The sequence below is a fragment of the Ictalurus punctatus genome, chromosome 28 (assembly GCF_001660625.3).
Source record: "Ictalurus punctatus breed USDA103 chromosome 28, Coco_2.0, whole genome shotgun sequence".
Lineage (NCBI taxonomy): Eukaryota > Metazoa > Chordata > Actinopteri > Siluriformes > Ictaluridae > Ictalurus > Ictalurus punctatus.
Window position 1 is genome coordinate 1,791,905 of NC_030443.2, and position 27,991 is coordinate 1,819,895.

General features: G+C 44.6%; 2 protein-coding genes across 8 annotated transcripts; one reads left to right on the plus strand and one right to left on the minus strand.

Moving 5' to 3' along the window:
• The first annotated feature begins 413 nt into the window (after positions 1-413).
• On the plus strand, positions 414-23,119 carry mark4a (MAP/microtubule affinity-regulating kinase 4a). 7 transcript variants are annotated; one of them, XM_053676991.1, is made up of 18 exons: positions 414-1,319; positions 6,173-6,367; positions 7,850-7,903; positions 12,432-12,480; positions 12,893-12,958; positions 13,130-13,200; positions 13,343-13,399; positions 13,808-14,044; positions 14,219-14,338; positions 14,440-14,539; positions 14,916-15,046; positions 15,143-15,347; positions 15,658-15,869; positions 16,224-16,327; positions 16,430-16,711; positions 17,334-17,416; positions 17,910-17,954; positions 18,204-18,403. In XM_053676991.1, exons 1-18 carry the CDS (start codon positions 1,269-1,271, stop codon positions 18,266-18,268), a joined length of 2,127 nt encoding a protein of 708 aa, XP_053532966.1. In that variant the 5' UTR covers positions 414-1,268; the 3' UTR covers positions 18,269-18,403. The 7 variants fall into 7 exon arrangements, 6 of the variants coding, with proteins under 6 accessions (XP_053532966.1, XP_053532969.1, XP_053532967.1 ...); XM_053676994.1 differs by having other exon boundaries at positions 415-1,319; positions 14,916-15,025; positions 17,334-17,420; positions 18,204-22,361; XM_053676992.1 differs by having other exon boundaries at positions 416-1,319; positions 14,916-15,025.
• Positions 22,919-27,780, minus strand: ckma (creatine kinase, muscle a). Its single transcript, NM_001245943.1, is given in 8 exon segments — positions 22,919-23,399; positions 23,693-23,882; positions 24,077-24,200; positions 24,402-24,573; positions 24,899-25,031; positions 25,335-25,489; positions 25,750-25,958; positions 27,725-27,780. Coding segments are annotated over 7 exon segments (1,146 nt in total). The 5' UTR covers positions 25,943-25,958; positions 27,725-27,780; the 3' UTR covers positions 22,919-23,220.
• Between the last annotated feature and the right edge of the window lie 211 nt (positions 27,781-27,991).

Below are 27,991 nucleotides of genomic sequence, written 5' to 3' on the forward strand. Positions count from 1 at the left end.
ACACATTATATATATATATATATATATACATATATATATATATATATATATATATATATATATATATATATACATACACAGACACACACACATTATATATATATAGACATACTCAGACACACACACATTATATATATATACATATATATATATACATATATATATACATATATATATACATATATATATATATATATATATATATATATATATATATATATGTGTGTGTGTGTGTGTGTGTGTGTGTGTGTGTGTGTGTATACACACACACACACACACATACATACTGCCTGTTTTTGTTTTGTTTTTTCTGGGGGGGGGGGGGGGGGGGGGGGGGGTCCTTTGGGAGCTGAATGAATCGGCTCTTATGGATAAGCTGAGCCGAGTGCACTGTAAAATATGGTGGTGGATCTTTCAGCAACTGGAGGTGGTTGCCTCTGCCAAGAGGTTAAGACTTGGCTGTAGAATAGATGGATCATTTAACTGAGATACTGAGCCAAAATGTGCATCCAAACATATAGAGATACCGTGTGAGCAGGTGTGCGTGTGTGCGCGCGCACTGCACGCGCGCGCAGAGCGTCAGTCGGCGGCGGCACTCCCGGACCGAGCATCATCATCATCATCACCTTCACCAGCCGCGCGCTTCAATCCATCACGGAAATGTGACTGAATTTCGATCCCTGAGACAAAATACAAAGCTTCCGGTTTATTTCTATATTGTTATCAGCTACGACTATCAGGGCCCCGGTGTGAAAGGGAGAGGAGGGTTAAACCGGAAGCGCGATTATGAGAAAAGGGAGCGGGTTGTTTGCGTCGCGCGCGGAGATGAGGCGGGGGGCGGCGGTGGTGGTGGTGAGGTGAGGTGCTCCGGAATCGTTGCTGCTCTCTGGCCGAGCGTCGTTGTGTTTTAACGGACCCCCCCTCCACCCCCTCTCCATCCTCTTCATCCTCCTCATCATCATCATCAGCCTCCCCCCTCCATACCTCCCCACCACCACCACCACCACCATTTTGCGTTTCAGTACACCGGCTTTTTCAGATGCGGCTGCTTTGAGAAGGTAACTGACGGATCTGTGCGCGGTGCCATGACGGGCTGCTCTCCGGTGGGCTCCACTCGGGCCGGTTAGCGGCCTGCACCGCGGCCCCGGTGTCGGAGCGGGACAGCGCGCGCATCTCTAATCGCTTAAAATCTCAGGGATTAAAAATAAATAAATAAACAACAGAGAAAACAATTAACAAAAAAAAAAAGAAGAAGAAGAAGAAGCGAAATGTCCTCTCGGTCTGCTTTGCCGTCTGCCACCGACCGGAGCTCGGATCACGTAAGTGCACGTTCATATCATCCCCCAGGTGCGCACTCGCGTAACAGTGTTTATTTCCCTGCTTTATTTTACCTCGCGAGATAGCAGGCCTTCGTTAGCTTACATGGCTAAAGGGAGAAGGGGAGGTGGAGGGGGAGAGATAGAGAGAGGGGGGGGGCATCCTTGAATGTGTGTGAACGACAAAAAGAAAAAGAAAAAAAGAACGGAGCTGCACGAGATACTCGAGGAGCGGTCCCCGTTTTCATCCGGGCTACGCTCCAAAACCGCAGAGGCTCCTCTCCTACTAAACAGTATGCTAGTGCTGTTCAGACGCCTGTGCAGTTAGTGCATACTAGCCTACTAAGTAGTATGTCAATATAGGAGGCTACACGTATGCGGTTTTGGAACGTAGCCATGGCGACCGATTAGAACGCGGCCGTCGGTGCTGAACCGTTTGTCATGTTTATACGCTACGTGCTGCACTAGCATACTACATACTAATACTACATACTAATACTACATAAGCAGTACGGTAGTGCTCAGTATTCCCAGAATGATACCAGCTAGCCTCTATCTCTCTCACACACACACACTGACTAACTGTCAATCAAATTCACTCCTGTCAGAATTACCTCAGACTGCTTCATTTTTTCATGCAGGGTGTTTTGAGAAAATGGCTAACTTGAGGTTTGAAGCCAAAAAAAAAAAAAGATGTCCAAAGTCGTTTGATATGGGCTTTAAAGCAGTTAAAAAGCTCTTTAGCTTTCATTTTGGAACAGAACATCAATGTAAATACACTACAGCAATGGCGTGACTAGTTAGCTAGCTAGCATAAATCGTTTGTAGCTAGCAAGGTGTCACAGCCAACTGGGATTAAAAACAAACAAACAAACAAACAAAAAACACTTGAGGAAATGATTAATATTTGATAATAAGCGACCCGGTCCGTGTTGTGTGTACTCTGAGCTAACAAACTGTTTTGACTTGTAAAAGATATGTAATATGGATGTAACCAAACATGAATATGTTATTTGGGATGAATATATAATCTAAACATGGATACAACTAGGAGGTGCACTATTTGTTTTTGGGTTTTATTTTTCTTTCCAGACCAGAAACAGGACGCAAGAAAAGTGTTGCACGAGCAGGGAGGTTTTTACTTTAATGCATACTATATTAACCGCGGACCGATAGTGGATTTTACCGATACCGAGAACTAAGTCGGGCGGTACCCGCCGATAACCGATTAACCAACCGATAGTTTTTAAAATCGATACTGAATGAAAACGTAACACTCGAAGTAAAATATTGCTGACCTTTATCAAATAAAAAAAATAAAAACAGTACGGACTGTCCCAGGAAAATGCACTGTACTTTTTAAATGAAATACATATATAAATATTGTAATATATATTAACTATTAAGAAATATTAAAGTAAATAAAAGACATACATCCAAACTGAACCAGAAAGCAACACTCCAAATAATAAATAATGATAGAGACGTCCAGAATGAATCAAAAAACACTTCAAATGACACAACAAAATTTGTCATCGATAGTTTTTATTTCTTAACTATCGGTGTGGATTCGATCAATCGGTCAACCACTATTCCATACGCAGGCAAGCAGTCAGGTATAACGCACGTGGGAAAAACAAAGATATGCGCATTCGTTCATCCTTAGTAACTGCCTGGTCAGGGTGTATGTTATTTAAATCAAGCTACTAATTTGATCTACAGGCAGATACAAAAACAAAACAAAAATCATAATCATGATTTTTTTTTTTTTAAATAGTCCCACACACGCCTGAGACCAATTAACTCGAGTGATGTAGCTGAGGTTGAAGTGCTATCAGAGCCAGAATTCACACACCATGATTGGTGGCATAGTGGTAGGGTTCATATTTCATTTGATCAATTTAATTTTACTACAGATATGAATATTTGTCACACTAAGCAGATACAAATAGTGACATTGTGTTAGCATATACCATAATGCATATACTAGTACCATATACATTGTGAAGTGTCCTCTATTGAATATATATGGTGACATACTGTACTACTATTTAGCATCATACTGACGGTGTCATAAAGTACAATGGGGTTTGATTTTAACTAACAGAAATCAATTAGCGGCATGTGACTGTCCATTTGTGCTTTGTTCGGTTTATTTATGGAATATTAATCTGTGATTAGTTGTGATTAAATACATATTTCATGATTGCTGGCTACACATGGGGTGAATTAGTAATAGGGGAAGCCTCTGGCTCTCGGTCCTGCTGTAACAGCTTACCATGAGCTGAGTCAGGTGTGTTCCAAGCCTGTGACTTTGCTCGTATGAATGATTAACGACTGCAGATTAGCTCGCTAAGCCCTCGTCTTACACACCTGAGCCTGATTTTCAGAGGCTTCTCGGTATTATAACAAGGTTAGTGAAGTTGTGTGTGGGGTTAGCATAGAAGCCAGCACGTTATATGGGAAGATGGAAGGGGTTAGTGTTAGTGTTTTAGTGGTGAATGATAGTGTGGGTTTGCTTTAGTGGTAGTGTGGTAGGGGTTAGTGGTTAGTTAAAGTGTGGTTGAGATGATTGTTAATGCAGTACTGGTTAGTGATAGTGTGATAAGGGTTAGTAGAAAAGTGATAGGTGTTAGTGTGGAACTAGTTAGTGATGGTGTGAGGGGGCTAGTGTTTTAGGGGCCAGTAATAGTAATGGTAGGGGTCAGTGGTAGTGTGGTAGGTGTTAGGTTTGGTGTTTTCTTGCTCAGTGGTACTGTGGTTGGAGTTAGCATTAGTGTTTTAGGGTTTGTTGATGGTGTGGTGGGGTTAGTGTTTTAGGATCAGTGTTAATGTAGTTGGGAAAGTGTAGTAGGGGTTAGTGTAGTGTGGTGCACTGCTTATTGATATCGTGCTTGGGTTTAGTGTAAGTGCAGCACTGGTTACTGATAGTGTGAAAGGGGTTAGTGTTTGTGTGGAACAGGATAGTGTGATGGGGCTTAGTGTTGCCAGGGATTAGTGATTGTCTAATAGGGGTTAGTCATAGTTCATTATATAGCAGTATATATCACGGGTTAGTGATTGTGTAGTAGGGGTTAGAGATAGTCTAGTAGGGGCTAGTGAAAGTGTTTTAGGAGTTAGTCATAGTGTGATAGGGGTTAGTGATCTCGTGGAAGGGGTTAGTGATATCGCAGTAGGGGTTAGTGATCGTGTAGTAGGGGTTAGTGATAGTCTGGTAGGGGTTAGTGATAGTAGTGTAGGGGTTAGTGTAGTGTGGTGCACTGTTTATTGATATTGTGGTTGGGTTTAGTGTAAGTGCAGGACCGGTTGCTGATAGTGTGATAGGGGTTAGTGATAGTGAAATAGGGGCTAACCCCCTACTTAGTGTTGTAGTGTGTAGTATTTTAGGGGTTAGTAATATTGGGCCAGGCTACAGGGTGAGTGTAACCAGAGTGAGTGGATAAGCATAGACACAGTAAGCATAGACAACATAATCTAATGATATTCATCCAGATATTAGATAATTAAATTCTATCTCTCTCACTCTCTCTCTCTCTCACTCTCTCTCTGTGTTGTTATTCTGTGATCATGTGATCGTGTGTAGCATGGCACAGATGGTGGGTATTGTGTGTGTGTGTGTGTGTGTGTGTGTGTGTGTGTGTGTGTGTGTGTGTGTGAGAGAGAGAGAGCGCGATAGAGAGCTCCCCTCACCCCCATGGCGTCGCAGTGGAGTGAATTTAGAAACCTTGAGTATGTGTTGTTCTGTTGCCAGAATGCATTTCACTAATTTCACTACTATTCGAATTTACATAATGTTTCTGTTTTCAGAGGCATAAAAAAAAAATCACAAATGTTAAAAGAGCATTGAGTCACTTGATCTAGGACAAGGCTCTGAATAAATAACCATACAAATAGTATAGTTTCACACATTAACTTAGTTTTGTGTTATTTTTAAAAAGAAAATCAACCAACAGTGTATGTAATGTGATATTAGTTATTTATAGTTTTATGAGTTACGTACCGTATAATTATGTATATGTTGTTAACAATTTCCAGTCTTTTTCTGTGGCTGAGTTTCACATTTCAGGTTTAATGTGATATATTTAAGAGGAAACCTTTAAAAAATCAGGAACATGTCTTTTGTTTATCACTCTTTACCCTTAATGGAAGACGGTCCATCTCTGTGTGTTCATGCTTTTTGCCACAGCCAGGCTAATCAATATCATAATTAATCGGATTATCAATATCACTTAGCCTGAATGGAATAATGCATTAACATATCAGGCCCTGTGTGTGTGTGTGTGTGTGTGTGTGTGTGTGTGTGTGTTTCCAACAAGCTCCTTGGCTTTGTCCTATTTTAAATGTGTACATTCAGATTTTGCTGACTGACAGATGCCTGTGGTCTGTAAGGCAAATCGTCAGCAAATCGTAAATTTAGCATGAAAAATATTTTATTTGCAAACTAAAAGGATTTTTAACAGCATAAACTAAGCGAACAAGCGACCTAAATGCACCACTGCGCTTAAACATTAGCTAATCTCAGTATCGATATCAGTAGCAATCTGGCGTTATATAACTAGCAAGCTTGCTAATGTTAGATCAGTTCTTTTCTTTTGTAGTTGATACTGAAAGCCATGTTTGGTAGGAAGGTAGCTAACACCATTAGATTAACTTTTATTTAAAGCATCCAAGTTTGTTAGCAAGCTAGTTAACATTAGCGAAACTGGCTAATTAAAGAGAGTGACTAGCAGTGTGATAGCAGGCTAGATAGCTTTAGGCTAGTTTCGTACATTGTGTAATTGAAGTCAGTGTTTTATACTAAAAAGTAGCTATAACTCTGATTATAATTCTCATTTTGTCCCTTCATCCCCATGCAGCATGCGTCTCTGGCGGCGAGCCGTTCGGAGAAGGGCACTAGCGTGTCGAGTCGTTCCCTCGGCGCGCGCTGCCGCAACTCCGTGCCCTCGTGCCCGGATGAACCCCACATCGGCAACTACCGGCTCCTCAAAACCATCGGCAAGGGCAACTTCGCTAAAGTGAAACTGGCTCGCCACGTCCTCACCGGCCGAGAGGTGAGAGCATGGCTCCGTTCCGATTCACATCGCATAACCACGCCCAATTCGCATTAGCAATTGTACTCCACGGTCTTACTCTCTAATGTGAGGCTTCGTCAGCTGAGAACACGTCCTGATTTTTGCCTGTGTAAGTCGATCAAACAGTGACCATATGACGTTGATAGTTCACCTAGCATTAGCTTGGTTGCTAGTAGTTTTAATTTAGCTAATGTACTCAATTATTAAGTAAAATTCAACCCAGCTAGCATGATAGTTAAATCGGTTACTGAATTGAATTGAGTTAGCCTAGCATTGACTAGCATGCTAGGTAATCCGGTTAGTGGTTTTATTTACAAAATAAACAAATTTACATGATATTAGCTGGCTCGGTACTTACGCAATGTTTAGATACCTGCCGCAGAAGTATTATTAGCAGTAGCTAGTATCTGACTAGTTTATAGATAATACAGCTATTAAGCAGTTCAGCTTTGCATGGAGTTGCAGTAAAAGCTGGTCAGTACAACAAGATAGCGAGAAAGCTGAATGAGTCGGACTCAGACCTTTCACACGTGCGACTGACTTCACAGTCTGACAGATTTGTCGCCGGATGCCAGCGTGTGAAGTCTCAGTACGCACAGACTTCCCGAGTGTCAAGATCAAACGTGTCGTTCATCTGTAAAACCGAGATGAGCCGTTAAAGCAAGAGGACGCGCTTACTTTTGGGCATGTTGCCCTTATTGTATGAATCATATGCGGATTTTCGAACAATGCCATATTTATCTGCAGCCTGTTGGCAAGCGCTTAAATTCCTACAGTGCGCGCTAAGTCTAAATTAGCATCCTTTAACAGGAGAGCTGGCATTAAAATCTAATTTAGACGAGGTCCTGTTTATTACAAATATAGCCGATGAACCGAGACGTGTTTGGGTGTCGTCGTACACGTGTACGTCTTTAGTTAAGCGGCGACGCTAAAAGACGTCATTAATGTCCACGGTTTTAAAAAATAACAGTGATATTTTATATTTAAATTTGTGAATTTCACTTCTAACTTTAACGTTGAGGAGGTGGGGCCTGGTAAGGGGGCGGGGATACGAACTTGTCTTGGGGAAGGGGAGTGTTGGAATATAATTCCCACCTTTTGAAAAAACCATCAACGTCAACTTTCGAGTGGGAATTACGAGTTTTTGGGAGCATTCTTCGCATACAGAGAAAATTATGACCTAATATATACATATTTATTATTGTACAAAACATGTTGAACAATGTTTACTGCCAATTTTAAATCTGTAACATTCCTGGGTTCAGCTACACGATGAAGATTTGCTCATGGTTGTAGTCGACATTAAAATCCCACTTGATGCGTTTTGAGGCGAATATTTACGCAAGATTCCGGGTCAGATAGACACCAATCATGGCTGACCCAGTATATTTGGAGTAAAGGGCAGTTTGATTACTTTTAGCATCTTCAGGAACTAATCGTACTTATTTGTACATGTTTCAGGTTGCAATAAAGATAATCGACAAAACTCAGCTGAACCCAACCAGCCTGCAAAAGGTAAGCGAGTCGCTGTTGTGCTCCGTGTCGGCTTTTACGACATGAAGCTAACTGAATAATTAGCCCCTACAATAAACGCTGCAGTGGGTGTTCATTTAATACCAGCTTTGTTACAGTGTTTTTCTGGAGATCTGCAGATACATATATTGTATACGCATACATCGATCAGTCTTAACATTAAACCTTGGACAGGTGAAGTTCCAGCTGTTAAGGGGGTGGGATTTATTTGTTTGGTAGCAAGTGAACAGTCAGTTCTCGAAGTTGATGTGTTGGAAACAGGGAAAATGGGCAAGCGTAAGGATCTGAGTGACTTCGACAAGGGCAAAATTGTGATGGCTAGACCTCTTGGTCAGAGCATCTGGGAAACCTCGGGTCCTGACCTTCATGTGGATGTTAGTTTGACACGTATCACCTACCTAAACATTGTTCCAGACCGAGTACACCCCTTCATAGCAACGGTATTCCCTCAGCAGGATGATGCGCCCTGAGACACTGCAAAAATTGTTCAGGAACGGTTTGAGGAACATGACAAAGAGTTCAATTTGTTGACTCGGCCACTGAATTCCTCAGATCTCAAGCGAGCGTGTGTGGGATGTGCTGGACAAACAAGTCCGATCCATGGATCTTACAGGACTTAAAGGATCTGCTGCTAACGTCTTGGTGCCTTCAGAGGTCTTGTGGAGTCCATGCCCCGACGGGTCAGAACTGTTTTGGTGGCACAAGTGGAACCTACAGATGACGGATGGATGGATGAATGAATGGATAGACAGATGATGGACAGATGGATGGATGGACAGTTGGATGGATGGATGAATGAATGGATAGACAGATGACAGATGGATGGATGGACAGTTGGATGAATGAATAGATAGACAGATGACGGATGGATGGATGGATGAATGGACAGTTGGATGGATGAATGAATGGATAGACAGATGACGGATGAATGGGCAGACAGGTGACGGATGGATGGATGGACAGCTGGACAGACTGACAGATGAAAGGATGGATATTTGGACATAGATGGATGCATGGATAGATGAATGGACGGACAGCCAAACGGACACTAGAATCGATGGACAAATTAATGGACAGGTGGATGGACAGATGAAAGGACTGACAGTGGGATATATGGATGGATGCATGAGTGGGTTCATGGATGGATGCATGGCGTAATATTCTAGTCAATCGTTGCTCTGTTCATTGTAAGTTTGCTCTGTGACTCATCTCTTTCCCAACAGATGGGTGTGTAAACACACACACACACGCACACACACACACACACAGCCAATGACGGGGATCAGAAGCTTTGCCGTGATCCATTCACACTGAGCTAATGCTAAACTAACCACTCCATGTTCTCTCTGTTTCAGCTAGTTCATTTCTAGCTAGTTGCTAAGTAGTAGTTAGCACTAAGTCAACCAAGTTAGCGGTAATAGAGACTTTTTGGGCTTTAGGACTGGTGCTGGAAGTGTGTGTGTGTGTGTGTGTGTGTGTGTGTGTGTGTGTGTGTGTGTGTGTGTGAGAGTCAAAACGTTTCTGCTACAAATTACAGCACACAAATGACTGTCTTTCCACCGTGCCATGCTTGTCATTAGACACGCTCCTGACAACCTGCTGACCTGTCGTTTCTCCTTAGTGTAGGACAGTCCAGAGAGAGGACTTCACACACACACACACACACACACACACACACACACACAGAGAGAGAGAGAGAGAGAGAGAGAGAGAGAGAGAGAGAGAGTTGACGCAATGCCGTTTCTGCACCGAGCACGGCGCTAATGCACAGCAGCAATCAGCCGCAGCACAGCTGCGCTAACCTTGCTGGAAGATTCCATCATGATCGCATCATGTTTGCACAGCCCTGATTTATCCCCTGCGAGTGCGTCTCCGCTGCAAGACTCAGCACTAATAAATCAGCTTTTATGCCAGTTCGGGACTCTTGGAAGGTTGCCGGCAGGCTCTGTGACGCACGTCTCCTGATTTTTCCGAGGCGGCGGACAGCGAAGCGCACGTCGAGCATTTATGATTAGCGAACTGAAACCATGCCAGAATCTTCCTGAACACCTGCATTCATACTAGTTACTGTCCCAAACGTCTCGTAAAGTAAAGGTGTGCGTGTGACTGTTTAAAAATAAATAAATAAATTTATACCTATCCCCAAGTTTGCACCTACTTGTGCGATTTTCCGATTCTTGGAATATAAAATAATAACCACGGTGAGTGCGAACAGAACAAATCAGTTACCGATGATGAACGAGTGCAAGCCGTGAACGCCTCACGCAGCAGCATGCACGCACCGTGAGCACTCTCCTGGCGTTACGGTGCGATCAGCTAGTTTGTTTAGTATGGACCCTTTGCAGGAATGTCTCGTGGCACGTGGTTGTATGTACTAATGAACGTGTAATGAAAACCAAACGTGTGTTGAGTCATTTTGGAGGACGTTCCGATCGAAGTAGGAAGTGCTGAGAGCCAATCAGATTGCTTCCTTCAGCATTCTGAAGCTCGTGGCCAGAAAAGTGTACAGGAGATATAAGTTAGCACTTGTACAAGAATGTTGTCGTTTTGAAGAAACCCCCTTCTAGCAGAACTAGCGGTTATATTTCAGATGTTCCTTTTTGTGTTCAAGGGACTGATGCACTGGGAGTGTGTCGAGGAAGGACCAATGTGGTGGCCTTGCATGTGTGTGTGTGTGTGTTGGAGATGTCGAGGTCGACAGCTGCGGTCCTCCACAGGCCCCAACTAACCCCACCCCCCACCCCCCACCCCCCCACCCCCCAGTGTCTCAATCTGAGCCCTGTGTAGCACACACACACACACACACACACACACACACACAGCACTTCTGTAAACCATGTCATGTATTTTTGCTGATACATTGATATGCAGACCTATAGATTAGTTGGTGCAGATTAGCATATTGGCGTGTAGCACTGAAACCAAGATGGCCGCTGCGATCTGACTGCTGTGAGGCTGCAGCTTCTGAAATGAATAAGAAGGCTAATCCATCAAATGGATGAGTGAATTATTAATTAAACAATATCTTTACTCTCGGCAGAACATCCTGAGCTGCTGAATTGTTTATGACTGAATGGCGACGGCCGTTCCTGAACGGTATTTCGTTACGCAAACAACGTCGGCTTACATTTAGACGAATAATTGAACAAACATGAGACCCTGATTATTCCCCCTCCACCTGTTCTTATTCACACGCCATTAATCTCTTAACCACATACCGCATTTCTCTGGAGTGGAACTGTTTCTGCCTGCGTCATTTTGGTGTATGAGTAAGAGATAATGCTCAAAGAAGCATCCAGATATCACCTCAGCCAACATTCCTAGCTAGCTACCTTGCTAACGGTGGTTAGCAGTCTTACTTGATAGAGAAGCAGAAAATGTGAAAACATGTAGTGGTTAATCTTTTTCATATTGTTAATAAATCATAGTCAAATCAAAGGTGTAACATAGATAACTATTGTGTGTGTGTGTTTCTTTTACATACATACGCTATAAAAGCTACGAATGATGTGTGAGGTAACTAGCGAGCTAATTTACCTCAGCGGACTGATTTATAAATCACAAATGCGTCACTCAGTCACATTCCTAAATAAATCCCCTCCACATAGGTATGTAGTAATACACAGTTTGTGGTTTTATTATATTTAGTCCTGTTTCTATTTGTGTAGCTTATGGGTTTAAAACAGAGCTACCTGCGCTTAGCTTTGCCGTTACTATGGTTACGATGTGAGGCAGGTTTTTACCGTGCCTGTCAGTCTCAGAGTGGGAGGTGTTTCCTTTTTTGTCTGTCAGTCACATTGAAGTAGGCGTGGCCTCTGTTATATTCACTGTCTGGGGCGCAGCTGAGATATTATTAACCAAGCAGCGAATCGTTAACTACATTTCCCAGAATCCTTCGGGAGCAGGAACCATTTAATTAAAGTTACGCTAACTGACTGCTGAAGCGTGGCGTAGCTGGTAGGTTAGTTCCCACCGTGTTTGTGTTGTGGCTTCCTGACTGCTGCGCACGTATCCCATCATCCCCCCCGGCTCAGCTGGACCAGCACTCGGTCTCCTCACAGGGGTTTCCATGGCAACAGGGCCGATCTATAGGATCCTGCCTGAGGATAAGAGAGGAGGAAAGAGGAGGAGTGGAACAGAATGTGTTTGTCTGTGTGTGTGTGTGTGTGTGTGTGTGTGTGTGTGTGTGTGTGTGTGTGTGTGTAAACCAGCTAAAGTGCAGTTGTGTAGGGCACCCATGCTAATAGAGTCTCATGTTCCTGTTTTCTTCCTTGAGTGTGTCTTTGTGTGTATGTGTGTGTGTATCAGTCAGTGTGTGTGTGTGCGTATCAGTGAGTCAGTCTGTATGTATGTATGTATGTATGTATGTGTGTGTGTATGCATATATATATATATATATATATATATATATATATATATATATATATATATATATATATATATGTATGTGTGTGTGTGTGTGTGTGTGTGTGTGTGTGTTCTTACCATGTTCCTGTCATTTTTTTTGCAGCTATTTCGTGAGGTGCGGATCATGAAGGCTCTTCGTCACCCCAACATAGGTAACACACACACACACACACACACACACACACACACACACTTACTTTGATTAGTGCATAAGCTCATTGTGTAACTGACATACTTATGCACACACACATCTAAACATCTATTTGTATCTGTCTGTCTGTCTGTGTCTATCTATCTCTCTCTATCTAACTGTCTCTCTCTCTATCTAACTGTCTGTCTCTCTCTAACTGTGTCTGTCTCTCTATCTATCTATTTTTCTATCTGTCTACCTGTCTGTCTGTCTGTCTGTCTGTCTGTTGTGATCTGAGTTTGAAGATTTTTCCTTTAATTGAGTTTTTGTGCTACTTTAATATAAAGGTTAATGTTGGTGTATTATATTATATTATATTTATATTGTATTTATATTATATTATTTATATATATATATGTGTGTATATATTTCAGTGCAACTGTTTGAGGTGATCGAGACAGAAAAAACGCTTTATCTAGTCATGGAGTACGCTAGCGGAGGTAAGTCCATCAGAAACATTTTACACCTTCAACACTATGCTTTTCAGGTCTCTATTTCCTGTCACTGTCCGTGTGCTCGCTGGGGAGATCTTTCGGGGGATTATAATCTTCATAATGCCCCGTTAGTGACGTGATAGTGTCGATGATATTAAAACAGACTTGTTTCATTAGGCGAGGTGTTTGACTACCTGGTGTCTCATGGGAGAATGAAGGAGGTCGAGGCGAGAGCCAAATTCAGACAGGTGAGTCTGCGCTCAACCTTCATGTCCGCTGCTGGTTTCCGCACGTTCCTAATGTGACGTGTGGTTCTTTAAATAACGTCCTGCGACCAATCGGAATCCAGAACTCCACATCGCTGACATGGTTTCGTATTTTTGTGTGCAGATCGTCTCGGCTGTTCATTACTGTCACCAGAAGAACATCGTTCACAGGGACCTGAAGGTAAGTTGCTAGCTTACGAGAACGTGCGGTCGGCTAGTTTGCATAACGCTAGCTGGCTTGCTGAACTCGGCTTTAACAAGGCTGCCGTGAAAGACCGTTAACGTAACTTTAGCTAGCTAGCTCTAAAACATGCCTGCGGGGTTTACTTAGCGAGGTGTGCGTACTGTACCGCAGCTCAGCTAACACGATACTGCGTTTAAACAGACGGCTAGTATCAGCTAATGCAACAAGGTTCTTACGAGCTAGCTAAAAATAACACCTAGCTCAGTTATTAGATACTTAACATTTTAAGTTTTTTTTTTCTCTCTTTCACTCTAATTACTTTTCATTTTACTCAGTATTTCACTTTCTGGCTACCATCTGCTTCTCTCTCTCTCTCTCTCTCTCTCTCTCTCTCTCTCTGCGCAGGCGGAGAACCTGCTGCTGGACGCCGACTCCAACATAAAGATAGCGGATTTCGGCTTCAGTAACGAGTTCACGTTGGGGAACAAGCTGGACACGTTCTGCGGCAGCCCGCCCTACGCCGCGCCCGAGCTCTTCCAGGGCAAGAAATACGACGGGCCCGAGGTGGACATTTGGAGTCTGGGGGTCATCCTGTACACGCTGGTTAGCGGCTCGTTGCCCTTCGACGGACAGAACCTCAAGGTCAGGGGTCAAGTCCTAATTTTCCCCGTTCTTCCTTGTGACCCACTTCGCAAATCTGCGTACGCTCTTTCCCGAGCTCCCTTCCACCCTTTGCTAACGGGTTGTTGAACTCCCTGCACGCTGTTGTGTGTGTGTGTGTGTGTGTGTGTGTGTGTGTGTGTGTGTGTGTTGCAGGAGCTGCGTGAGCGTGTGCTCCGAGGGAAGTATCGAGTGCCCTTTTACATGTCCACTGACTGTGAGGGGATTCTGCGCAGGTTTCTCGTGCTCAACCCCAGCAAGCGCTGCACACTGGAGGTACACGTGCACACACACACACACACACACACACACACAGAGTTCAAGTATCCTGGTTACCTTCAGCTCAGTGCTTGGACCCCTTATCTGTCACTCCACAGCAAGTGATGAAGGACAAGTGGATGAACACAGGGTACGAAGGCGATGATCTGAAGCCTCACGTGGAGCCGGCGGAGGACTATAGTGACCCGAGCCGCATTGGTGAGCTCACACACACACACACACACACACACACACACACACACACACACACACACACACACAGTGAGAAGACTAACACCTGAGCCACACTAGAGGATGTTCAGGATGATTTTGAGGTGCCTCAGCGACCCCCTGCTGGGCTGAGGTTGTTTTCACGTTCGTGTTTGCCCCGTGAGTTCGGTGAAGTGTGAAAGTTGCTGTCGAGCTCAGAAAGGAGACATTGTGAAGATGTGAGCATGTGTTTTTGTGACCATATGCTGGCCATAGAAGAGCAAATATCTCTAAGAGTCAGTGTGGGTGTGAAAGAGGGATTCAGTCGGTGGACGAGGCATTTACGGCCCCTTTAACCTCTTTGCTTCTCTCTTTCTCTCTGCAGAGGTGATGGTTGGGATGGGTTTCACCACAGACAACATCAAAGACGCGTTACTCAATCAGAAATATAACGAAGTCACCGCGACGTACCTTCTGCTGGGCCTGAAGACCGAGGTTAAACAACCAGACGCTCACGTACTTACGCTCAGACGCACACTATAGACTAGATTCCCAGCACTGTTTTAGCATTAGCGTCTTCTTTCTTCTTACCGTCTGTGGTTGTGTTCGCAGGATGGGGCGGAGTCACGCGTGAGTGGCAGCATGACGTTGCCGAGAGTGAGGCCGAGCCCCGTCGCCAATGGAACCAACAAACACTCGTCCACCGCCGCCGCCGCCACAGCCGCTGCCGCTTCTTCGTCCTCCTCTTCGTCCTCTCACAGCAAGACGCAGCGCAGCGCCTCCACCTACCACCGCCAGCGACGGCACAGCGACTTCTGTAAGAGACGCGCCCCTCCCGCCCAAACACAGTCCTCCAACACACCTAACTCAACCCAACTCTTGTTTAATCCGGAATTATTGGCACCCTTCATTAAAAATCACAAGTAGTGATGTTTTGAACTCACAATATTTTTTTTTATATATTTCTTTTTTCTTTTTTTTTTATCCTAAAAAGTTTCTTTCGATAATTTATGCAAAAATTGGCGGTTTGAAAATGATTATTAAATCATTTCTGTGAATTACAAGAGACTTTAATTGCTCGAACCTGTGTGTGTGTGTGTGTGTGTGTGTGTGTGTGTGTGTTTCAGGTGGTCCGAGCATGCCGGTGATGCACCCTAAGCGCAGTCCGACGGGCGGGGCCGACCGCGAGCTGCGCGAGAGCCGCATGCCCCCGCGCAAGGCCAGCTGCAGCGTGATGGGCAGCCGCAGCCTCCCGCCCTCCAGCCCCATGGTCAGCACGGCCAACAACCCAAACAAAGCCGAGATCCCTGAGCGGCGGAAAGACATAACCGCCACCACCGTAAGCCGGACAGCGACGGAAAGACAGGGAGAGAGAGAGAGGTGTTAGGGTCAGAAAGATGGCGGCGTTCCAGTCGTCGATTATTGTTGTTATTGTTTTTATTTGTAAACCCGTCTGAAAATCTCCTTGTTATTGTGAATGACGCTGAAATAAAGAAAGCGACATGCTTCATTTCGAGGGACAGAAAAGTAGTAGGAACTAAGCTGTCAATCAAACAAAGGGGGGGGGGGGGGGTCGACGCGGGAGGCAGATGAAGATGTTGCTGTTGTCCCTGCGTCTCTGTACGAGTAAATGACATAGTCTAGACACGTGAACTTGGATACAATCTGCATGTGTGTGTGTGTGTGTGTGTAGAATAACATCCCAGGCAGTACGATGGCACGCAGGAACACATACGTGTGTACAGATCGGCCCAGCACGGACCGGCAGTCTCTACTGCAGAACGGCAAGGAGAACAGGTGATGCACACACATACAATTTTAGCGTTTGACATGAACAATAAAACACTATAAACTAATCTCTCTCTCTCTCTCTCTCTCTCTCTCTCTATGTGTGTGCAGCTCTCTCTCCCACCGTCTCCCCCCCGCCTCTCCCTCCACTCTCAGTATTTCCGGAGCGGGCGCGTCGTCCTCCTCGTCTACGGCGGATCGGTGTAGGCTGACGCGAGGCTCCACCATACGCAGCACGTTCCATGGCGGGCAGATTCGAGAGCGCGTGCCTTCCGCCTACGGGCCGCCGCCCACCTCGCCCACGCTCAGCCACGACACCACGCTGCCGGCGCACGGCCGCTCCCGCGCCACGGCCAACCTGTTCAGCAAGATCACCTCCAAACTCACACGCAGGTGCGCTACACACACACACACATTTATTCATAATTTACCACAGTACCTGAGAGAAACGCCGATTCGTTTCCGCTGTCGTTCTGTCTTCCCGCTGCAGCAGTGACTTCTCCACTGGAATTGTCGCAGTCGAAGTCCACGTATTTTTGCGTCGTCTGTTTATTCTCACATTTACAGTAACGTATGCTATGCGCATTAGCTACATCTAAGCTACGTTCACGTGCTCTGCTCTGTTTCCGCGGTCCGACGTGATCCATGCGAGCGGAAACGTTAAATAAATAAATATATAAATAAATAAATAGTGACTGATCGTTGTCGTGACGTTGGATGTTTTTTCTTTTCTCTGATTGATTGTTTGTACTTTCTGAAAGGTGCAGCGCCGGAAAAGTGTGTACGTTATTTAGCATTTCAGTGCTGGAAAGTATTGTGTTTGCTGTGTGTGTGTGTGTGTGTGTGTGTGTGTGTGTGTGTGTGTGTGTGTGTGTGTGTGTGAACTCTACACTAAAACACTCTGCTAGTCTATAGTGCTGCTCCTCCGATCCCTCAAAGCCTACTGCTCCTTCTGTCTTCCTGTCTCTGCTTCTCTTTCCTTTTTTTAACATCTCTCTCTCTCTCTCTCTCTCAGGGTCAATCTCGACCCCTCTAAGAGGCAGGGTTCTAATAAGTCAGTATCGGGTTGCACTCTTCCACAGGGATCCAAAACAGTTAGTAAGTTCCTGTGTCTCGCTCTCGCCTGTCTGCCTGCGCATCTGCCTGCCCGTCTGTCTCTAGCATACCTCTCTCTCTCTCTCTCTTTCTGTGTGTGTGTGTGTGTGTGTGTGTGTGTGTGTGTGTGTGTGTGTGCATGTGTGTGTGCGTGCATAGACAGCAGTGCATGCGTTTGGATTTATGTGTGTGTGTGTGGGGGGGGGGGGGGGGGGGTAGTTACATGGCCTTTTGGGAAGTTTGTCTGGTCTTTAAACATTTTTAATTATTTTTTTTAATTAAAAGAGCTGAAAGGTTTCCTTTACTAAGATGAAGGAAGACAAACCTGTGTGTGTGTGTGTGTGTGTGTGTGTGTGTGTGTGTGTGTGCGCGTCCCATTTCGCTCTGGCGTGACGCTGCATTGCGGCTGGTTTTGTCCCGAGTCCTGTGGCACGGTGCGTTCCTGACCTAGCGGGGATTGTTCACGATTCTTAAACGTGTCCTTTTGGTTTTTCAGGGTCGCAAATGAATCTGAGAGAGTCAGCCGATCTTCGCTCTCAGGGTGAGCCTCGCTGCCGCATGATAATAATAATAATAATAAGAAGAAGAAGAAGAAGAAGAGGAATAGAAAATTCATTATTTAAAAATAAAATTATGCTTTTATTCTTACACTTGTGTTTTTTTGTGTGTGTAAAAGCTTTCACTAATTTACGTTTCCTGAGACAGTGAATGCTGCACAGAACAGCCGAACAAAGACGGATGAATAATCTGTTTATCTGTGTCTGTCTGTCTGTCTCTCTTTCTCTCCCAGTTGCCATCTATTTGGGAATCAGAAAGAGGCCGAGCCCTGGCTCGGGGGAGGGGGCTGGGATGTGAGGCCCCGCCCCCCACGCGCTCCCGCCGAGTTGGTACTGGCCGTGCGTGATGCAGCAAGGGGGTGCAGCTGCAGCCACGAGCCGCCGGGGTCAAAGGTCACGTTCCAGGGGGAGGTGTGTCAGCTGAGCGTGCACCACGCACGCCTCTGGGAGGCTCCGCTAGCATTCACTCACATCGCATCTCGGATCTACAAAGGGGTGGAGCTCTGAGCGGATGGGGGAGGGGCCTGGACCGGCGGCACGTCTTTCTTCCTCCATCCTGAACCGACTTAGCTCCGCCCACTTCCGGCTGCAAAAACTGGAAACCGCCCTCCCCACGCCCACGCCCTCCCCCCACCCCCTCCGGCTGATACGCACATCCAGAGACACGCAGATGTGCAAAAACAGTGCAAATGTACACACACACACACACACACACACACACCTCCTCTAAGCAACCTCATCCACGGGACCTGGATTGATTCCAGAGTAGTATTTTTAAATCTCGTTCCACTCATGAAACACTTCGATTCTATTCTCAGCGTCATTCTGCTTCCTCGTTTGTTCTCGAGCTGTATTTCGTTTGTACGTTTCGTTGCCCGGGCACTTTTCATCTCATCCCTTATTTTGGTTCCTCCGCCCACGAAAGCTTTCTACCAAAAAACAAAAAACAAAACCCATTTCTGATTAAACATTTATTCGACATCTGCCCTAAGACTGACCAGGATCACAAACTTTCACACACGAGCGGCAGGCGTGTTGCGAGCGCATTCCTTTACTTCAACCGATCACAGATTGATACTCCGAGTTCCGCTGGATAAGTCAAAGGAACCTCCACCCTGAAATACGATATACTGAAATATTTCTGATGTGCTTAGCGTTTCTGGTGCTAATTTGTTACATAGTGCGGTTCTAATCGTTTCATTTGGTAGGAGAAAACAATTTTACTAAATTTTCCAACAATGTAAAACGCCATATTAATGATAATAATATTAACCTCGCTGGCTGATGTTATACACAACGTTACACAAACGCAACGTTTTGAAAAACGTTAACAAATTACCGAAGGAAATATTCAAACCTGATCAATGTCGATGTTGCAATGACGTTAAAAGACAAACGTACAACTGTAAAGCCTTTCCACTGCTCAAACAGTATGTGATTGGTTGATTACCCCCCCCCCCCCCTTTTTTTCTTTTTTCCAGAACATCTCATGGAATATCAATTCATTGAGAATTCCCTCTCCGGTTTCATTGCCTTTGCAGTGGCGGTGGATCGGGTTGTGTCATCGGTTCTTTGCTGAACAGACGTGCCTAGAAGGAAGGTGCGCTTGGTTCTAGAAATTCGACTCAATCTGATTGCTTACTTAAGGGGTATTTCCACTGGAATCTTTTCTCCTGAATTAGATCTCTAGGGTTCCTGGACACATTCCTGTCCTACGTAACGTCCGCGCTACAGGAACCGTCATCGATGTGGAAATTTCCGGAGTGGTGTGGTGTGGTGCGGTGCGATGGCTGTTAAAGCAGGTTGTTGCAGGAATACGATGTTACCCTTAATGCAGCTTTTAAATGAAGAATTTCACATGCACAGTGGCAAAAGGGACCGGAGACCATTCGTTTTCGATAAGAGGTGTCAACTTCCAGTGACGTGAGCGACGGCGGTCGTTGGCGACTAGATTGGGGCGTGTCCAGAGACGCTACAATGTTGAGAAAAGTTTCACTTTATGCAAATTTGGAGCGACGTGGTGCAGCGACTACCAAAGGCAGTGCCGTGCCGTGCGAGTCCGAATAGTTTCATGGACCCGGACAGTCGGCAGGTAGATGAACAAAGAGCGCTTCTCCATCTCGTAGGATTTGATGCACGTATACACTGGTGAATCTTATATACAAATGCTCTCCCTACAGAAGTTCATTTTAACGGCAGGAAAGCTGGTTTGTTTGTCAAAAGTGGAATGGTAGTTAATGTTGGAATGATGATAAATGTTACTATGGCGACCAGTAGTAGAAACTCCTACTGGCGACTTCATAGTATTTGTGAGCGTACCTTGATTCAGTAAGCCCCGCCCCAAAAGTGGCTACTCTAGAACAGGAACTGAAAAGGCAAGAGATCTATCTGGCCCTAAATGCCCCTAAAGTTCCCTGATACACTTACTGTCTTCATGAAAAGGTTCCTGTGGGGTAAACCTGCCAATACAAAGAAGGAAGAAGTGCTATCCTTCAATGATGAACGTTCTTGTTGTTGTCAGTGGATCAGAGTGTAGCATTAAAATGGGAACGCCCCGTTTTTCCCAGCACTACATGGTTCCCTCTGCGCCAACAAGCCAAACTCAACCCAACCAAAGTCCAGCATCAGGTTCAGAATTCCACGCAACAACCCGAAGAAGAGCCAGAACCAAATAGACCCTGCCCATTTGAGGAAGTAGACCATAATTCAGATAAATACCTCTTGTTTTCTTGTAGCAAATCAAACACAGAACGAAAATGACGAGTCAGGATACACTCGCCTCGTTTCCTTACAAATGGTGCTCATGAGTTGAACCCTTAACACAGCCTGAGAAACCTGCCGCCTCCGCAGCTCTAACGGTTAAAGGAGCAGTTTGTAGTTTTCAGCGTCGTCTCCTACCTGTAAGGTGAACTGCATTTGCAATGAAAGCCTTGACAAGCCTATCTTTCCCTTCAACCAGCCCCACCGGGTTATGCTTCAAGCTGAGCTTCGGTTTGGAGTGGAGCCTATTTCTGGGCCAGAAAAACAACCAGCCCTAAACATTAACAAGTAATCTAGTGAGATTAGTCGCATGGCAACATTGCAGAATGCAGTGATTCTAAGGTTGAAATGACCTTAGTGTGTTCTAGAAAAAAATTACAAACTGCACCTTTAATCCAAACCGTGTGCCATATGTAAGCTTTTCCGTCGGCCACGATCAATCGACTCATTCTTTCCATCCTTCCGGTTTTTTGTTTGTTTGTTTGTTTTTCACATCTGCGTTCTGGAACATTGCATTCGATGTGAGAGCAAGAAAAAAATGGAGAGAGAGAAAACAAACAGAACAAAAAAACACCCATTCTCGCTCCCTGAAACTCCTCGGGTCATCGTCCTGTCCGCTCCGTGATTGGACTCCTGTAGCGGAGACGCTTTTGGTGTCGAAACCCCAAGTGGTGTGCGAAGAAGCCTTCGGTCTAGTCGGATCCGGACAGCCCGGGGTCGTTATCTGTTAAATGTGTGTGTTTAGACCTCCCTGCACTCACTCGCTCACTCACTCACTCACTCGCTTTGACTTGAATCAGCTGCATCCTACGGTCCTGCCACCAGGGGGCACTACTGTCTTAAATGTGAACACTTCAATTTGTGGATATTTGCACAGGTACTTACTTAATTTATTTTCTAGGATAATTATCTTGGGAAGAAGAAGAAGAAAAAAAGAAGAAAATACAAGGTTTATATCAGTCAGACCCTGACTGCGTATAAATACGAAGATAACGATAACGACGATATTAATATGACTATAGTATTTATCTTAGACCTCCAGGTTAATTTCTAGCTAGTGCAGAAATCCTCTGCTAGCTCTCCAGAACCTTCTGTGTGTGGTGAAGATTAAAAAACAAAACAAAAAAGTAACCTGCAGTCCTGCATGACACTGAAAGAGAGAAAGACAGAGAGATAGAAAGAGAGAGGGGGGAAAAGGGAATATTGGAGATTGGAAAGTCGTTTTAGAAAGACAACGAAAGAGCTAGTGTGTGTCTGCGGAATAGGGTTTGCAGGGGTGCGAGTGTGTGCGTGCATGCGTCTGTGTGTGCATGTGTGCGAGCATGAACAACCAGAGAAAGAGAGAGAGAGCTGTGTGTGTGTGAGTGTGTGTGTGAGTGTGTGCTGAGACGGCATGGCATTTCTCATAAAGCATTATTCTAATATGCAATATGACGGGAGAAATGGAGAAGATAAAAAGAAGAGATTCAGGCAGTTCGCAATGAGATTATGGTTTGGTTTTCTTTTCTTTTTTTTTTTCTCTTTCTTTTTTTTTCTGTTCCCCAGAAGTCTGTGTGCCTCTGGCCAAAGTGAGAGAAATGGAAACAAAAAAAAACGATCTGGAGAGAAATAAAACTTCACCGATGTTGAGACCCTTGTGCGTCTGAGTTTGCATTTATTCTTGCAAAGCGACCATGCGATTGCAGAGCAAGCGAGACTCGTCAAAGTTATACGTTTTTTCATTTGTGTCTTTGGTGACCGGTTTGTCTTGACTTGGAGACTCCTTCCATGAACGTTAACTACGTCACCTTACCGAAAGAAAAACCCTTACCGAATCAACGATTACTCTGATTACGTATTCTCATTATTATACGTGAAATTTTGTAATCAGCTGATGTTTATTATTCCAGAAAATTCTATTAGAACTGAGACAACTATCCAAAGTGTCCTGTGGACTTTTTTAATTTCCCTTACTCTAGTTCTTGGTAGTGCGATGTGAACTTTAGGTGTGGACCAATAGATGGCGTAGAATACACTTCTTGGATGGTGTATCCACACCAATAGATGGCGTAGAATAGACTTCTTGGATGGTGTATCCACACCAATAGATGGCGTAGAATAGACTTCTTGGATGGCGTATCCACACCAATAGATGGCGTAGACACTGGGCTGTAGAAGCGATGGTTAACAACAAGACAGACAGGTTATGTTTTATGGGGTACACTTTTATTGATTCACAATTTGACTGATTTGACTTTTTACAACCAAAGTTCAAATTGAGGCGAAACTGAGACGCTAGGCATTTTTGCACCAGCGCCAGGAATCTGATCCCAAGATGACAGCAGAGACGAACCGGATGTCAAAAAAGAAAGAAAGAAAGAAGCGGGTAAAGAAGAGCAAAAGGAGAAAAGGACCGGGTCAAGCAGTCTCTCATGGTGCAGTAGGACACTCCGCGTGCTGCCCGCATGATGTACTAGTGTAAAAAAGGAAAGGAAACAGGAGTTTGCTTCTTTACTTCTGGGCGGGGATCATGCTGTCGATGGCCTCGCCTTTCTCCAGCTTCTTCTCCATCTCGACCATGAGCTTGACGCCGTCCACGACGCACTGCACTTGCTCTACCTCGGAAGAGCCGATACGGTCGGCGTTGGAGATGTCGAACACTCCACCCACGGAGGCAGTGTCCACACCACCTGAGGAGGAAATGCAATAGACTGGTTTTACTTTCAGTAAGATGTTTCCATTTTACAACTTCAAACCTTTATCATTATAACACTGAGGCACACTACACCACAACTTAATAAAAAAAAAAAAAATTAAACTTGGCTGACTTTCTACATTTGAGGTAAATGGGAAATGGTCTAAATATAACTTTTCAGCTGACCATTATTGTATGAAAGACACTAGCGCCGTAGTTATTCTTATCTCGTCCAACACTGTAACATGACCGTTTGGGTTCTGTGTTTATTAATGTGGGTTAACGTGCCTGTGCCACGCTTCTGCAGGCGCAGTCTGCCCAGGATCTCCTCGAATTTGGGGTGCACGCTGAGTTTGGGCAGTTTTACGTGGACACCACCACGCAGGCCAGTGCCCAGGTTGGAGGGGCAAGTGAGGATGTAGCCCAGGTGCTCATTCCACATGAAGCCGTGGTTGTGCTTCTTGAACACTTCCTCAATCTGGCATTGGAAAGAAAACACAGCAAGAATAGTCTCAGGATGCATGAAAAACGTGGTAAATCTTAAAAGTATGAATGTTTCATTCATCTTAACCACCAAGCCAGTTTGGAGTGTATCATACGATGGTTGAAATGAGGGAAAATGCTGGTAAGTATCAGTGCATTGCAGTGGATATGTATGTGTGTGGCACGTACTTTGTTCAGGCCAACACAGAAACGCCTGAAGACCTCTTTCATGTTGCCACCCTTCTGCATGGAGATGACACGGAGGTGGTCCTCCTCGTTCACCCAGACCAGGAAGGTCTTCTCATCGTTGTGCCTGAAGGAGGGAAAAAAAACAGTGTCCCAAATCAGTACTAAGAAGACTGACTAAACATCTCATCATTTATAGCCTATATCCTTTACCACTACCCTCTATCTTGAACCCTACACATCATATTACCCTTGTTACCCTATTCCCTGTACTGAACTCCATAATCCTGTACCCTATAGCCTATGCCTAGACATTTCTCCAACTCACCAGATGCCTCTGGCGTCAGGCCAGTCGCGGGCCATACCAGCAGCCAGCAGCAGGGGGGAGACCGGCTTGTCAAATAGGAAGTGGTCAGCGATCAGCTGCTCCTGCTCGGCATCACTCATGGACTTCAGAGGGTAGTACTTGCCCTTGAACTCGCCATCCAGGCTGTTCAGAGCTGGGGGAAAACATTACTATTGTTACTTGATATTTATACATATAGACATGTATATAACAATTACAGTGGCAGGTATATACAATGTACTCTAACATTGAATTTAATGACATTTGGGGGTGTGAGTGTGGGGGTTGTGTAGAATGGGGCAGTCTCTCTTTCACAAAGCAGAAGCCTCCCAGAACTTCAACTCAAGTTCTCAGAGTTATTCCTACTTTGTTACAAATCCACAATCACTCTTCATGTCATTCAGATGATGGGGTGGTCTTCACTCAAAAATGAGTCATTTAGAGCCCTATGATGATGTATGTTTGCACTGGAGGCACACCTTCAACAGACAGCTTCTCCACAGCTCTGCGTTCAGCACGGCTGTTGTGGGGGGGCAGAGCGTATCCCTTGATGCTGCGTCCGGTACGGACTCTGCTGCTGAGGACGTAGTTGGGGTCCAGGTCATCACCACCCTGTGAAGAGCCAAAGTTGGTCTTTATTTAGACTTGTATACGCATGTACGAGTCTAATATGTTCTGCGAGAAGGTTGATTTACAATGACAAGTGCAGATGCACTGCAGATCACTGATACTTAAGTCTAATGACCCCAGTTTGAGCCATTGGGTTGAGCTTTACCAATATGCCATTACTTGGCTAGTTCATATGAACCACCACTTAGTAACATATAAAAGATCATGTACCCTTGGGTTCTGGTTTCATTATGTCATAATACTAGAACCCTAAAAGTTTCTTTGGTTTGTCCCTCTTGGGCTCACCTTCAGATTCTCAAAGTTCAGGTCAGTCTTGTGCTTGTCGGTGGGCTTGTATCCACCATGGCGGTCGCAGATGACTGGGTCGAAGAGCTCCTTGAACACCTCATAGGATTCCTCATCACCAGCTACACAGCCGACAGTCATGATGAAGGGGTGACCTGGAAGAAGTCATGCACCAATCAGAACAATGCCTAGCACACTGGTGTTAGGAAGTCAATGGAATCTAAGGACCTCTCTGTCTAAAATGTTTCTATAATTATGGGTTCATTGTGTGGAGACACATGGAGCTGATGAACACTAATGCACTGACAACCAAATGGAAAAGTTTGAACAAGGTAGCCAATTCAGCCAATTTGCTAGCCAATTCAGAGGTCTCAAGTGCAGTGAAATTTAATAAGTGTTACAAAGCCTTACTCACCAGGATTGTCCACACCAGTCTGGATGGCGTCATCCAAAGTGAAGCCAGTAGGGGTCTGCTTGTCCCTCAGCTTAGCATAAACCTCCTTGGTCAGCACTTTGGCCATGTGGTTGTTGTGCTTGGTAAGGTCAGGATACTCCTCAGCAGCTGAGAAGTTCAGCTTGAAGTTGTTGTGGGTGTTTCCGAAAGGCATGATTGCGTTTCTGACACTGTAGGAGGAGAATAAAGTGGGTATGACACTAGTTAGGTTAGAAGTGATGTAGTCATTATCAGTTTTCAGATATAGTCCTCAAAGCTTAGTATTAAACACAACTTTCTTTAGACCTGTTTTCTTTTTTTTTTTTGTTTTTTATCTTACCCCCCAGTAATTTATGGATTCATCTTATGTAATGTGTTGATTTTTACACTATATCAGTGACTTTTTATCAGCTTAAACTACTGAATACAATTTTTTTGTCAATTAGTATTAACTCAGAACCAATTGGACTCTATCAAGCAACTGTCACAAGGTCTGGATGGTGTTTCACCAGTCAAGCAGGACATATATAACGACAGCTGCAAAGTTCTTTGGTATTCTGGTGACCCTGCTAACCTGCAGGACTTTCACTCCTCAGCTGTCATATCATATGTCTGATATGGCCGGTAAAGGGAGGTCATTCCAGGGTCTATATGTAGAAGTGTTTATTTTGGTGATCGTACCCCCTTTCCTTTAGCTTCACGTTACCTTCACATTACCTTCAGTCATGCCAAGGAGAAATTTTCTATCCCATATCGCTCACAAATATATACTCTCTGTTGCCTACTACTTGTCGACATGCACGTATTCATCATATACTTATTAAAATGTGTGACAGGAATTAGCAATGCTACATATATTTGCACCCTTGCAGATTTTGTAGGCAGTAGCCAAGACTAAACTTAAGCCGAGAGGGATCTAACACCTGATCTGTATCCTGAAGGGATTTAGATGAGAAGAGTTCCTTTACATTCCCTTGAGTCTAAACATTTGCCAGGATTCTTACATAAATGTAGATAATAATAATCACATAATCAGTCTGTTCCTGTCCAGAGTTCATTATGTAATCTGTTATGTTATGGTTAAATCAATCCAAAACGTCCAATTATGAACTAGCTATTCCTCTTAAACTGTTCTTGGACCTCCAGACCTGTAGTCACCAACCCTGCTCCTGGGCATCTACCTTCCTGCAGAATTTAAACACAGCTGATCCCGCTAATTAAGCGGATTTATGATCTGCACAAGCAAAGTGAACTCTCCTGAAAGGTAGATCTCCAGGAGCAGTGCTGGTGACCACTGCTCCTGTCCATTGTATCCAGCCATCTTATAAAGTAGAGTGACACCGGTGTCACATCCCTCTCTGATACGACCAGCACATGACCACAGACTAAAAATAGCTGAAGCAAGAGACCTGTTGAGACCAGTTGTAGGCAGGTCCCTCGGGTCTATATTTATCATCCCGATTCAAGATCATTTTTGGCAGTTATGGATAAAATGAATACTACTGTGAGGACAGCAGAAATCTGATCACATGTCAGCACACTTCATGAATACACATGCATCTGTCCATGCCATCATGTCAAACTTCACCTCGTCAGCTACGACATGACTGAACAACTGCTCAGCAGAAAACTCAGTAAATGCACCAGCTGCACCAATTTTGTCAAGGATGTCTAAATCATATACAATCAAACATGTTTGCAGTGCATTCTTGAAGAAAAATAATAATAAAATAGATTAACCATATTTGCTCTATGTATCCATGCATTAAGCATGATCTCTGTTAATATTTTATGCTAACATTTGGGAAAATTATATGCAGTTTACAAAAGTCAGTCCTATGCGTCCAACCACTGAGCAATCGTGGGGTCCCACAAGGACGCGTCTTAGGTCAGCAACACAGTCTCTTCTGCTTATCAGAATGCAGGTGTTATGTGAAATGCTTCTCGATTTCGTTACCTGTGCACGAATCAACAAAACAGTCCTTGGGATCAGTTCCTGTTCACCAAAGCCGAAATAGGGGTCACCCAGCGGAGAAGGGTTCAGTTCAGCTTTATATACTGCTTACTCCAGAGGTCCATTTTAGAGCGTGATGGACTGCGATTGGACAGGGCACATCTCTGATACCCAGTTTAGCTTACGAAACAGGTCCTGCATTTACATTTCCGTCATCTGAGATGGGGTGGCAGCTGTGGCCTGGCCCTCTCTCGTAGAGCCCCTCCTCCT

Excerpts from the sequence above, each read along its gene's own strand:
- mark4a (XM_053676994.1), top strand. The coding sequence starts at position 1,269 with ATGTCCTCTCGGTCTGCTTTGCCGTCTGCCACCGACCGGAGCTCGGAT. Across the intron at positions 13,201-13,342 it reads CGAGAGCCAAATTCAGACAG|ATCGTCTCGGCTGTTCATTA; the intron begins GTGAGTCTGCGC and ends TTTTGTGTGCAG. Across the intron at positions 15,026-15,142 it reads TGCTGGGCCTGAAGACCGAG|GATGGGGCGGAGTCACGCGT; the intron begins GTTAAACAACCA and ends TTGTGTTCGCAG.